This window comes from Phoxinus phoxinus (assembly GCF_949152265.1).
Source record: "Phoxinus phoxinus genome assembly, chromosome: 23".
Taxonomy (NCBI): domain Eukaryota; kingdom Metazoa; phylum Chordata; class Actinopteri; order Cypriniformes; family Leuciscidae; genus Phoxinus; species Phoxinus phoxinus.
In genome coordinates, this window is record NC_136898.1 from 4,590,770 (window position 1) to 4,604,829 (window position 14,060).

The 14,060-nt window shown below is 36.6% G+C and overlaps 1 protein-coding gene across 44 annotated transcripts in view; it reads right to left on the minus strand.

Annotated features, from left to right (window-relative positions):
• The window catches only part of camk2b2 (calcium/calmodulin-dependent protein kinase (CaM kinase) II beta 2), a 74,949-nt gene that overhangs the window by 23,430 nt on the left and 37,459 nt on the right, over positions 1–14,060 (minus strand). For 9 of the 44 annotated variants that reach the window (XM_079599230.1, XM_079599218.1, XM_079599246.1 and 6 more), the window contains exons 13-16: positions 13,249–13,329; positions 8,316–8,353; positions 2,877–2,909; positions 1,070–1,138 (exon numbers count right to left, since the gene is read on the minus strand). In XM_079599230.1, the coding sequence (XP_079455356.1) occupies positions 1,070–1,138; positions 2,877–2,909; positions 8,316–8,353; positions 13,249–13,329 (221 nt within the window). The remainder of the gene's footprint in view (positions 1–1,069; positions 1,139–2,876; positions 2,910–8,315; positions 8,354–13,248; positions 13,330–14,060) is intronic. The other 35 variants (XR_013796084.1, XR_013796085.1, XM_079599242.1 and 32 more) reach the window with 7 other exon arrangements.

Below are 14,060 nucleotides of genomic sequence, written 5' to 3' on the forward strand. Positions count from 1 at the left end.
AATCAATTTATAAATAAAAACAAATCAAAATAAAACACTTACTTAAAAAAAAAAAAAAAAAAAAAAAAAAAAATGTTTTATTTGTTTAACTGCATGGACATCAGTCACCAGAAAGCTGTGAACTTGTTTTGTTAAATTATCAAAATATTAACTTTAAATATCAGGGGAACTTCAATATCTTAGATCAGCTGACAAAAAAGTTTGGAAATCTCTGCATTTTACAAATTAAATTATAAAGAATACAAATAAAATTATGAAATAAAATAAAATAAATAATAATAGCAGTTTAAGAAAGTTAGCACAATCACACTTTTCAAGCAAAACATTTTACAAAAAGGATATTTTTGTAAATTTTCTGAAATTATGTTATGTTTTCAAATGCCATTTCCTTTTTATATTTTGTTATCTAATGCAATAATATTTGGACATTTTTGAAATGTGACTCAAGTGGCCAAATACATGTATGGGGTCACTGCATCTCTCAAAAATCAATGAATATTGCTAAAAATTGTTTTACAAACAACATGAAATTAGGGTTTTATTAGACAATATTGTACTGGTTTATATCACACTTGATTCAGTACAATAATATAAATAATTTCTATACGTCAGACTTTACAGCATTAGGTCACATAAAAAGACATTCACACACAAACACTTATATTTAAAAGGAACATCATAATGAGTGTCAAAAATAGTGTAAACACAAAGAGCCAACGTCAAAGTTTGGTTGGCTTGCCATTGATCCAAACAATGAGAAGCACACAAATGTTGTCCAAACAACGTCCATGCACACTCAACACACACATCTTTATGAAAACATGAAGCTTATTGACGCTCTAAGCATCAAAAGTCACCAAATTTGGACTATGAAATTGTTGATCATAACATTAACATGGTTTCGATGACAAAGATGAAGATACACAGACACACACGCTGAGTCTATGACAGGTGGCCTGAGACGGGCCAGACGCTGACACAGACAGACATGTGTGAGACAGGAGAAGGAAGCCAAAGTGACAGACGAGTCGGAGCGAGAGAGAACAGAGAGGAATAAGGAGGTAAATACCAGAGCAGGAGGAGGGACGTTTCCTTTGGGACTGGTGACTATGCTGTTTTTCGCACTGTTTGACTGTGGCTGTGCAGAACACAAAAGAGTGTTAAAGGGTGTCAGTGGGTGTTTAAGGGCGAGATGACAGAAAGAGAGAAATACAGAGAGAGAGAGAGCACGGGTGATAATGTGTTCAGTGGAGAGGGAGTAGATTGTGTTATAAATCATAATTCATAAATTGAGCAGTGGTCTTGGAGATGTATTGAGTGCCCTTTGCTCATTATTTCTAAATCAATGTAGATTTAGATGAATCTCATAAAACCTATCAAGTACATTTCTATGTCCACATCACATTTCCCAACAAAATTAAACAATAATTACAATTGATTACGTTCTACTGATGGAGAATTCAGTTAAAGGAACACACCACTTTTTTGGAAATAAGCTCATTTTCCATCTCCCCTAGAGTTAAACATTTGAGTTTTACCGCTTTCGAATCCATTCAGCCGATCTCCGGGTCTGGCGGTAGCACTTTTAGCATAGCTTAGCATAGATCATTGAATCTGATTAGACCGTTAGCATCTCTCTCAAAAAAAATGACCAAAGAGTTTCGATATTTTTCCTATTTAAAACTTGACTCTTCTGTAGTTACATCGCGTACTAAGACCGACGGAAAATTAAAAGTTGTGATTTTCTAGGCCAATATGACAAGGAACTATACTCTCATTCCTGCGTAATAATCCAGGAACTGCTGCCGTACCAGCAGCGCAATGATATTACACAGCGCCTGACAGAAATGGGAGTATAGTTCCTAGTCATATTGGCCTAGAAAATCGCAACTTTCATTTTCCGTCGGTCTTAGTACGCGATGTAACTACAGAAGAGTCAAGTTTTAAATAGGAAAAATATCGAAACTCTTTGGTCATTTTTTTGAGAGAAATGCTAACGGTCTAATCAGATTCAATGATCTATGCTAAGCTATGCTAAAAGTGCTACCGCCAGACCCGGAGATCGACTGAATGATTAGAAAACGGTAAAACTCAACTGTTTAACTCTAGGGAAGATGGAAAATGAGGCTTATTTCCAAAAAACAGTTTCTGATAGCTGATTTTACATGGTTTTTATGTGGTCCAAGCTGATCATTTGCTGGTCCAGATGGTTAACCAACTAGACTACCAACCAGTGAGGATAAAGTAGACCATCTTGATAAAGCTGGGTAGAGCTAGACCACTGTTGACCAGCAAAACACAGCTTCTCCAGCTTAAGATACTATGACCTGTTTCCAGCAAGCTGAATGAAAGCATTCAAAACAAACATAAAGTAAGAAAAGTTCTGAAAATCTGTGCTTGGTCCATTGTTTTCTAAGAGAAAGATGCAGTAGGAAAGCACAACTGGAGGAGAGTCCTTATGACGCTACGGGAAGTACAATCACAGACAACATCAGACAGACACAAGGAAGCGATAACGAAAAGCCAAACACAAAAGACACAATCTAAAACATACACAACAACGGTCAACACTGACTCGCTACGACCCTCCACGTCATAAATAACGCCAACACAACAACACTACGGCAGGTCTGAAGACCCTCACCTGTGTTTGAGGAGTCATTTAACGCCCTCTGACCCTTTAAATCAATCAATTGACATTTGACCAAGAGAAGAATCAATATAGATCATTACAGAGGAAGAGTAGATTCATTCGACATTATGCATTAAATGACACAAAAGCCCAAAAGGATGAGCAAATGAATGAATGGATAAACAAGAGTGAGATGAGAAAGGGATGGAGGGATAAAGAGATTAGGATTAAATATCATTCTCACCATGTACTGAACGGTGGAGCTGGATTTCCGTTTCTGGGTGGAAAGGAGGTGATGGAGGGATGGAATGAGAGAGTTAAATACATGTTATGATGAACACTGAGATGAACATTAATCACACAGAAACGGACAGACATGTGAGAGGGAGGAAGGTTGAGATCAGGTGAAGCAAGGTGTGGGGTTTTGGCAAGAAAGTAAACTTGTCTGGTGGATAAAAGAGGTTTTGATGTGGTTTAATGTACAGAAGAGCCCTTACGGCATTCTCTTCCCTATCTAAATAACCTGCGGATGACAGAACCGTTCCTGTATCTCTACAGTCATGAGGTTATTTTCAGAGGAAAAAAAAAAAAGTTCACCGTTTGATAGACAGACAGAAAAAGAATGATAAATAGAAAGAACAATACAACGATAGATAGATGGAAAGAACGAAAGATAGAATGACCAAACGATAAAACGATAGAATAAACGAAGAATAGATTTATAGAATGAACAAAAGATAGATAGAACAAACAAATGACTGAACAAACAAACAAACAAAACAATAGATAGATAGAATGAACAAGTGATAAAACAATAGAATGAACTAATGATAGACACAACAAACAAACGAGTGAACGATAGATAGATAGATAGATAGATAGATAGATAGATAGATAGATAGATAGATAAGACAATAGAATGAACGAATGATAGACAGAACAAACAAACGAGTGAACAATAGATAGATAGATAGATAGATAAGACAATAGAATGAACGAATGATAGACAGAACAAACAAACGAGTGAACAATAGATAGATAGATAGATAGATAGATAGATAGATAGATAGATAGATAGATAGATAGATAGATGAATAAGATAAGACAATAGAATGAACGAATGATAAACAGAACAAACAAACGAGTGAACGATAGATAGATAGATAGATAGATAGATAAGATAAGACAATAGAATGAACGAATGATAGACAGAACAACAAACAAGTGAACGATAGATAGATAGATAGATAGATAGATAGATAGATAGATAGATAAAGACAATAGAATGAACGAATGATAGACAGAACAAACAAACGAGTGAACAATAGATAGATAGATAGATAGATAGATAGATAGATAGATAGATAGATAAATAGATAAATAGATAGATAAATAAGATAAGACAATAGAATGAACGAATGATAGACAGAACAAGCAAACGAGTGAACGATAGATAGATAGATAGATAAATAAGATAAGACAATAGAATGAACGAATGATAGACAGAACAACAAACAAGTGAACGATAGATAGATAGATAGATAGATAGATAGATAGATAGATAGATAGATAGATAGATAGATAGATAGATAGATAGATAGATAGATAGATAAATAAGATAAGACAATAGAATGAACGAATGATAGACAGAACAACAAACGAGTGAACGATAGATAGATAGATAGATAGATAGATAGATAGATAGATTCAAATTCATAGTTATGATTGAAAAGGGTCTACATTTATATCCATCTATATTTATTGTCGTCTTTTACTTCCTGTCCATTTCATCAATCTGTTATTTCTTTCGAACTGAACTTGTGTTTGTGGGGGTCTCTAAGAGTTAAACCACACCTCACAACTCATCCCGTAGTGATGCTCTTCGTCGTACTGCAGAACGAACGGCAAGGCAGCAAGAAAACGAGAGCACAGAAAAAAGGAGGGAAATGTCAGAATGGAGGAGTGTGTTAAGCCAGTTGCTAAGCAATGAGTGAGGTGCAGTGGAAGGGTCTATTTCTGTCTCCCGGGTCCCTGGGTTCAAACCGCCAGCTATTCCTGGAGCGAGAGCTACATTCCCATCGAGGAGGTCCACCCTCCGGCTTTCTCACACTCATACTCTGGATTGGGATGATATTGTGGATCTAAAGTGAGGCGTGGGAGGAGGAATCATGGAATGATTGGCAGAGAGACTGAAAGTGGCTTATTAGCACAGTTGAGGGGCGATGAAAGATCACACCTGCCCGAGCGGGTAATGAGCGCGCTCAAAAGAAGATTCCCGCCGCAGGTGCAGTTTTGAGTGGATGAGATCCACTCCTCGGCTAACAGGAAGTGAGCTCAGCTGAGGATGAGAACACAGTCTGACGGAAATGCTGATGGTGGGCGGCGAGCCGAGCGGATTCAGACTCGACCGCAGTCAGACGAGAGAGTCAAAGGAAAATATGAATGCAAGACATATTGGTCACTATAATATCGGTCAAAAGTTTGGGGTCAGCAAAAAAGTATTCTTTTATTCAGCAAGGATGCATTAAATTAATCATAATAAGAGATTTCTATTTCAAATAAGAAAGTTATTTTGAACTGTCTATTCATCAAAGAATGTATTACCGGTAGTTTCCACAAAAATGTCATTGATAATAATAAGAAATGTTTCTTGAACAGCAAATCATCCTATTAGAATTATTTCTGAAGGATCATGTGACACTGAAGACTGGTGTTATGATGCTGAAAATTCAACTTTTATCACTGGAATAAATTATATTTTAAAACATAAACATCAAAATTACTTTTTTGCTCACCAGCCACTGTGGCAGGGGTTTTCCAAAGTTACTAGCCACTCATCATTTTCACTGGCCACAATTTTGACATTGATACCATTGGAGGGTAAAACTGCCATATTGATATTTTTAATATTATCTCATAATTTGGCAGCAGGAATATCAGGCTGCTGTCACTTTAAGACCTGATGCATGGATCCATTACACTGTTACACATGCGTTTTCTTTCTCAACTGTTTACATTCACTTAAAACATAACTAACTGTGTTTATGTGAATACTTAATGTGAAGACCGGCCTTTTGACATTATTTTGTGTGTATTTGACAAAATAACCAGCGAAAAATAACTCAATTTAGTGATGAGAGGCGGCTTTATGTACGCCCACTTTGGGTAAACATGAGTAAAATTATGCACAATACGCACAATCTCATGCCGAAATTCAAGCCCTGTAACACCAACAATATTCATCCGGAGCAAAAGGGACAATGAGTGAGGAGAGGCGGGTTTGTGTATCGTGCATCTATTCAGCGGGAAAATGAGTATCGGAAGAGTTTTAGATATTTCAGCATTGATATGTATAGAAAAATCAATATTTTTTACAACAATACATTGCACTTAGTCTATTATTTCAAATGCCTTTTTAAAAGACTACAATTGAAAAATTTATATATTATATATAAAATTGAACCCGCCAAACTGGCTATAAGGAGTGAGTGTTACACGCCACTGCTGAAATACACACGCATTGGCAGTTTAGCAGGTGTTCATGTCAAGCCGATTCCAATAGAAAACAGATATTTTTTAACTATAGTAACATTTCTCAATATTACTGTTTTTATTGTATTTTTGTTCAAATAAAGGCAGCCTTTGTGAAAATTAAAACATTAAAAAAAATGTAACTGACCTCAAACTTTTTTGATATCTTTCTATGTCAGTACAAAACTACTGTAGTAAAACTTCTACAGTTCACCCAGAAGTGAAAATGAACGGCTAGAAAGAGGATGAGAAACTAAAGGGAGGAAGTTCAAGCAGGATCACTGACCCGTGACACACTGAACAAACGTAAAGCATAATATCTGAGACGGTTCAGCCCAAATATCCTCATTTATTCAGGACTAAATGTTACAGAAACGCAGCATCAGCGCAGGAGAGAGTCGCAGGATTTTCCTTGGGGAGCTTTTTAGCATTAGGCCTCATAAAAACTTGCAGGCTAAAAGATTACGTAACGCGTGATTAATGCTGCGAGTGGAGGGGATTACTCTCTAGATTAGACTCCACATCCAATCCCTAATAGAGAGCAGTCACAGTTTCATTTCTAATTCTGCGGTGCAATAGAGGTGAAAGCCGACCTTTTTCCTCTGTCTGAGAGGATTATATGTTATCAGAACAAATGAACCTGCAAGTGCACTCTCTCTAACAGCTCATTAGAGGTCAGAGGTCAACATCTGTGAGCGTCCGGGCCGTGGAACTGATGCTGATCAGGAGCAACCCCAACAATGACTGAGGCTCAATGGGAGAATTATAGGTATAACGGAAGAAGTTATTGAAAAAACAAGCTTATACTTGGGCTGAGTGGTATGACCAGGTTTACTGTGCGACGACAAAAACGGGGTAAACTGGTAAAGATTCTGCCACATTGTTTTTACTGCAGTGTCCACAGTGCAATTTAGAAAAGTCTGACATGTAATTTAAGTTGTTCAAGGTTGCAACCAGAGTTGCTATTAACTATACCTAAAACCGTTTAAAAATAGATTTTGTAAGCTAAAACTAAAGCTGAAGTAGTACCGGTAATAAAAAATAAAAAAAATAAAAATTATATATATATATTCGCATCTTATATATAATATATATAAATATCGCATCTAACATAAATGTTTTTGTTTACATCATATTTGTGTGTGTATATATATATATACACATTATATGTGTTGCCTTAGCAATTTACTGAAACAAAGTAATTTTAAGTTGTGCTAAAGCAGAAATAAGAAAAATATTAATAATATTAATAAAATAGAAATATTTTAAAAATAAAAACAAATAAGAATGACAAAATCACAAAATAAAGTTGATAATTTTTTTTTAAATGAAAACATAAAAATAGAAGCCAATTCAAAATAAATACTAAAATAGCATATAAATACTAAAATAAAACTAGTTGCAACATCACAAATATTCAGTTGTTCGTATAAAGGCTATTTTACTCCTTCGAGAGCGGCTCATGCAATCTTATTATTATGGTTTTGAATTAATGAATGAAGTTTAATTGTAACTGTCACAGAAAGTAAAGCCGTTTTGCCAGATTTATCATTCATTTGTTATGCAAAATCTTTCGCTTTCCATCCATCGAGTTGCAAATAAAAAAACTGAATTTTATTCAGATTATTTGTAAACCATTTTATTCACTGAATTATCCAAAATAGACATTAGTATGTGGTTATGTAATTCATAAAACATTTTTGGATTGAAATTCTGGAGAGAAAAAAACAGCTATATGTGATATGTCCTAACACTAATGTAATATTATTCATATTATAAAACAAGATTATTATACCACCCACCACCACTACCTCATCTTACTTGAAGATCACTTGAATCTAATCTTGCAGAAGAGTCGCAAACACACAGAACATGGAGACAGACACTGCGAACGCAAACACACAGAACATGGAGACAGACACTGCGAACGCAAACACACAGAACATGGAGACAGACACTGCGAACGCAAACACACAGAACATGGAGACAGACACTGCGAACGCAAACACACAGATCAGCTTTAGACGCCAAATCAAAACTTCCAACAGACATGAAACGTTCAGGATCCCTCCTCTATGGGAAACTGGGCAAATGCGAAGAGAAAGAGAAAAAGGTATGAAAGAGGAAGAGATGGGAAATAAAGGGGTCTTACCTTGACATCGGCCTTCTTGTTGAGCAGGCTCTTGGCTGCTGTAGACGGGGAGAGAGGAAAGGCAAACATCAGCACGCTGGGATAGGAGCGACAGTCAACATTACAGGAGCCTAACATGTCACATAACTGTCCAAGCCAGCTGGGGAAATCCCCCCGTCCCACATCCAGAGGATTAAAGGCGCCGGAAACACTACATGAGTACACACACACACACACACACACACACATCACGGGCAGAAGTGTGCTGTGTGTTAGCGAATGCACTGTGCGGCCCAGAGCGAAAACTGGTCAAATAAATCACTCGATGTGATGGAAACATCCGTCGAGGAGTGAGGGGTCGTGACTGCCATGCATACGCAAGGGGATGCGCTGGTGCACGTGCAGAAGAGTGCAAGCAAACACACACACACACACACACACACAGTTACCCAGCTAAATGCAGACTTATATTACAGTTTATATACTACTTTATACAGGTGAAACTCGAAAAATTTGAATAAAGTTCATTTATTTCAGTAATTCAACTTAAAAGGTGAAACTAATATATTATATAGACTCATTACATGCAAAGTAAGATATTTCAAGCCTTTATTTGTTATAATTCTGATGATTATGGCTTACAGCTTATGAAAACCTTTTCACAATATTCTAATTTTGAATTTGGGGTTTTCATAAGCTGTAAACCATAATCATCAAATAGTATGATTTTTTTTGCAGTGTAAACCATACATTAACTCTAATTTAACCCCTAAAATAGACAATTTATCAATTTTTAGATTGAAAAAAAAAAAGTTTTTAATTTACAATAAAGTTTTTAAAAGTGTTTTTAAAAGTCTCTTCTGCTCACCAAGGCTGGATTTTATTTGATCAAAAATGCATTACATAAAATGTAAGTTATTCCTGTGATCAAAGCTGAAAAGATCAGTGTCACATGATCCTTCAGAAAACATTCTAATATGCTAATTTGCTGCTCAAGAAATCTTTCTTATTACTATCAATGTTGAAAACAGTTGTGATACTTTATATTTTTGTGGAAACTTTCTCAATTGTCAGGATTATTTGGTGAACAGAAAGTTCAAAAGAACAGTATTAATTTGAAATAGAAATATTAAGGAATTGTACTGTGACTTTCTAATAGTTTCTATCCATTTAAAGCATTCTTGCTGAATAAAAGTACAACAAAACTTGCAGATCCAAAACATTTGACTGGTAATGTATATTATTCACTTTATTTATAAATCCTTTTAATAACCTCCCAAAGGTTTAGTCAAATTTAGTTCACTTCTGGGACACTTTTATCTCCAAAGTACAGATAAATAAACACACACACACACAGCGCAGTTTAAGCATGATGCGTTGAGGCGGCAAACACTTGTTACCATAAAATGCTAATCCTGCCACAAGTGAGGATGTTAAAGTTTGTCAAAGTGAATAAAAACTGTCATTGACAACTTCACATCACTAAAATGAAATCAAATGAAATGGAGCCAGCAAATCCTATGTGAACTTTAAATCTTTGCTGCCTTGACAAAATGAAAGAAATATTCTTAGCGTTTCTATGGAGTTAAAGTCCCCGACTTTATTAATCCGTGCAGATAAGAAGAAGGTGTTGTGTGGAGGGGAGGGTTGAAAGAGAGAGAGAGAGAGAGAGAGAGAGAGAGAGAGAGAGAGAGAGAGAGAGAGAGAGAGAGAGAGAGAGAGAGAGAGAGAAAAAGAGCGAGAATCTTACCTTGACACAAATGTTAGAGGCAGAGAGGAATGGAGAGAAGGAGAGATTAAGAAAGAATAGATTAAGAGAGAGAGAGATCTGTACTGGTTCATGGTCTGGAGAGTGTTTGTCTGGACGAGGGCAGGGGGTTCAAATGTGTGTTTCTTATTAACTGCCATATAACAAAGGTTGACTTTCCATCTTTGGTTTAGGTTTCAAATCTTTATCTCTGCCATGTTGTGCCATTATCAAGCCTTTTCCTCCATGACACATTTGCAGTGACACCTAGAGGTGGCAATAAACCCGATTCCCTTAAAACCTCTGACACACACACACACAAAAACAGTGAAGACGTGGAGTAGAGACGGAGAGACGGGCATCTGTGGGGGAAAAAAGATTCTACAAAACAGATTAAAAAAAAAAAAGTAATAATTCCGACTGCTAGGAATTATTTTAAAACTGTGAAGCAATGCACTATGGGTAAACCGTTGTGTTACAGATGCTGTTCAACCAAACTAAATTCAAAACTTGCAAAAAATATAAAGTATAAATGGACCACTAGGTATTATATGGTACCCCTGATTACAGAAATATACTTTCAGGCAAAAACAAACAAAAAATTCCATTAAAAAACAAAACATTTTTAATATAAATATTTAATAAAAATGTATGGAGCTGTTAAACTGCCCTTATGGTGATGGAAAAAATATGAGATGGGAAGAAAAAATATATCTCAATGCTTTGATGGTTCCGTGCAAAACTTTTGCATTCCCCCGAGAAACTTTGCGTTCCCTCACAAAACTTTAGCGTGCCACGTTGTGTTCGTTGAGTTCACTCACAAAACCTTTGTAGCTAACGAGTAACTTTTGCATTGCATTGCTTTCCCTCACAAAACTGATGTTTTCCCCAGAGAAATGTTCTGAGAGGAGCACAAAACATTTGCAAAGTCATTGACATAATTTCTCCTCACATCTTATATTTTTTTCCATCATCATATCCCTTTAGGGCAGGGTTCCCCAAACCCGGTCCTGGAGGACAAACGCCCTGCAGAGATTAGCTCAAATCCTGTTCAAACCTCTAACTCTGCACACCTGACTAGCTTGTTCAGGTGTGTTTGATCAGGGTTGAAGGTAAACTCTGCAGGACCGGATTGGCAAAACCTTGCTTTAGTGGTTCAGTGAAAATCTGTGGCAATCACCAGCGGTCCACAGACATTAAACTCAAAATAATATTCCTTTAACCATCACTGAAACCTTGCTGCATAGATGCTGGAATCAAGCCAAGAGTAAAAGTGTCCTATGATTGAACGCTGAACGGACATTGAACCCCCTTTCCCGAACACACAGGTTTGAGACGCATGCACTCGAATCGGAGGACATCAGGCGTCTCCGGCATCACAAGACATGCGTGTGCTCTCGTGCAACGTTCAGTCATCACTCATCAGGCAAGAGAAAGAGAGAGAAACCTATAATCAAGAGATCTGACACACAAAAGAAACCCAAGGGAAGAAGAAGAGGAAGGACACGACTGAAAGATGACAGATTTGCACATGGATGGATGGAGCAAGTGGAGAGAGAGAGAGAGAGAGAGAGCGAGAGAGTGCATAAAAAAGAAATAAGAAGAGATAGATGGACCCTGTTGGAAAATCCAGCTGCTGAAATGCCACTTTAAATCTAATTCTGCTGCGATACATATTTCCAGATTTACCCGCACATTACACTTGTCAGTCAAATGGTGTTTTTCAATCTGAATCTGCACTCCACTCACTTCTATTCATACGCATATGAAAATGAACCATGGTTTCATTGTGGTAAAAGTGTAGTAACCATTGTTTTTTGGCAGATTGATTACCATTTGCATAACAGTTTTACAAAAAAATCCATGGTTAAACTATGGTTAGTGTAGGTTACTATGGTTTATAGTAACTGTGATTTTTTGGTTTTATTTGTAGTAAAACTATGTTTAGTTTTCGTAAGGGATGTGGACATGCGAGACCAGACACAATGAAAGTTCAGCTTAAACAAGACCATAATGCATATAATAAAAAGTCAGGCTGTGGGGAAATATGTTGTTCTAAGTTTAACATACGCTGGTCTAGATGGTTAGTGGGTCGTGGTTTTGATCTGGAAGAACATATTGGCCCATTTTAGATCGGCAAAAACCTGCAGTCAAAAAACAACAACGACAACAACTTAAAACTAATATGACCTGGCTTTTCCAGCAGAGGAGAGAAAAGAGAGATGATTTTGTGAGCCGTTCACACTGATAGTGATTTTTAGCAACAAAATGATGAGAAATTTCTCATTTTTAAATGCATGGCATATTTAATGCATTAAAAATACTTTTATAATGCATTATACATAAAGGCTTTAAGTAAAGTGTTACCCTTATTTTTCCTTCACGCAAATAGAGCAGCAACCACTAATAGAGTAACTAGTGAGTAATTTCACTGTTTTACACAATCTAAATGCATTAAGATTTGCATTTTATCCAAAACTACTTCAGGTACACTAATGTTCAACTAAAGTTTGAGGTCGATAAGATCTTTTAATGATTTTTAAATAAGTCTCTTATACTCACCAAGGCTGCATTTATTTGATCAAAAAATACAGTAAAAACAGTGATATTGTGATTTATAGCGTTTGCTATATGAATATATTCCTGATGCAAAGCTGAATTTTCAGCATCATTACTCCAGTCTTCAGTGTCATTTGCTGACTTGCTTCTCGAGAAACATTTCTTATTCTTTCTCTACCAGTTGATCGAATACAAACTGTGTCAGAAACTGTGTGCATTCTAAACGATTCTGTTTCATGCATTTATAATCATGCATCTTGTGATGCATTATTCACTGCTGCAATTAAAAAAACCTTCCTCTCCTGATCTCTAATTTTCAGCTGCTCCATTTGCGATGAGATTTTTACAAACAATGGCTGGTTGCGCAGCCCAGGGCAGAACAAACGCCCACTCCCATCAACGATACAGCTACACCAGGTGACCCGCAGTCAGTGTGAACGGGGCTTTATGAAGCCTGCAAAACAGAGAGATGGAGAGGACAACGAGAGAGAAATGAAGGAATAAAGAAAGAGAGATCTAATGGCCATTCCCAAAGTCAGCCAGCGGCGTCCGCAGTGCCGAACACGAGACCGCTGTAACCGGTGACATGCTCCAAGCTCCATGCTGAATATGAATCATGAGAAGATGTATGGATGGATGGATGGCTACCTTGTTCCACCAGACCGGCGGTGGTCCCTGCCGCAGCGGCGGCCGCAGACACTGAGGAGGGAGCCGTGGTCTGCCTGCCCACTGCCACACACACACAGACACACACATATGCCCATCGTGCCATAGACCACTGCTTCTCAACTGGTTTTGCCAACACTGAATCAATATTGCGTAATGCTCAAAAGTAACCCCCCCAAAAAAGCCTATTTCAGGAGGCCAGATTTAGTGGCTACCCAGGTCAGGGTTTTTTTCAGGTCCAAAAATATTATTTTATTTTTTTTACTTAGGCTACACATATAACCTTCTGGAAAAGGTTTTATTCAGGCTAAATAAAACGATTTACTTGTTTTCCCGATGCATCAATTACAAATCCTGCTGATGCATAGATCTTGAAACATGGATTTTTGAATCATGAATTGCTTGTTTCAAACAATAATTGATTTTAGTTAATCACGAACATTTTGTTAATTACGATTCTGTGAAGTATTATTCTACGATTAAATGTTTTAGTTTTAATAAGATCGATTTAAGTTTAATACAGTGAAGTCTATGCAGAGTTTTTATTAATTAATTAATTAATTCAATTTCTGTAGCTTTTCTCACTTGAATACTACTATTAGATCTACATAAAAACCTAAAGAACAGTTTAGTCCATTTTTCTGCTTGTCATTTGTTTAAATTGTTCTTATATTGATACTGACTGATTACTGGTTTACTTCAATAATTGCTTTTAATTGAAAGTTTTTCACTTAATATTAGGCAAGTATTCACTTTTGCTGCAATATTGAAATTGGTATCAAGAATTGGCATCT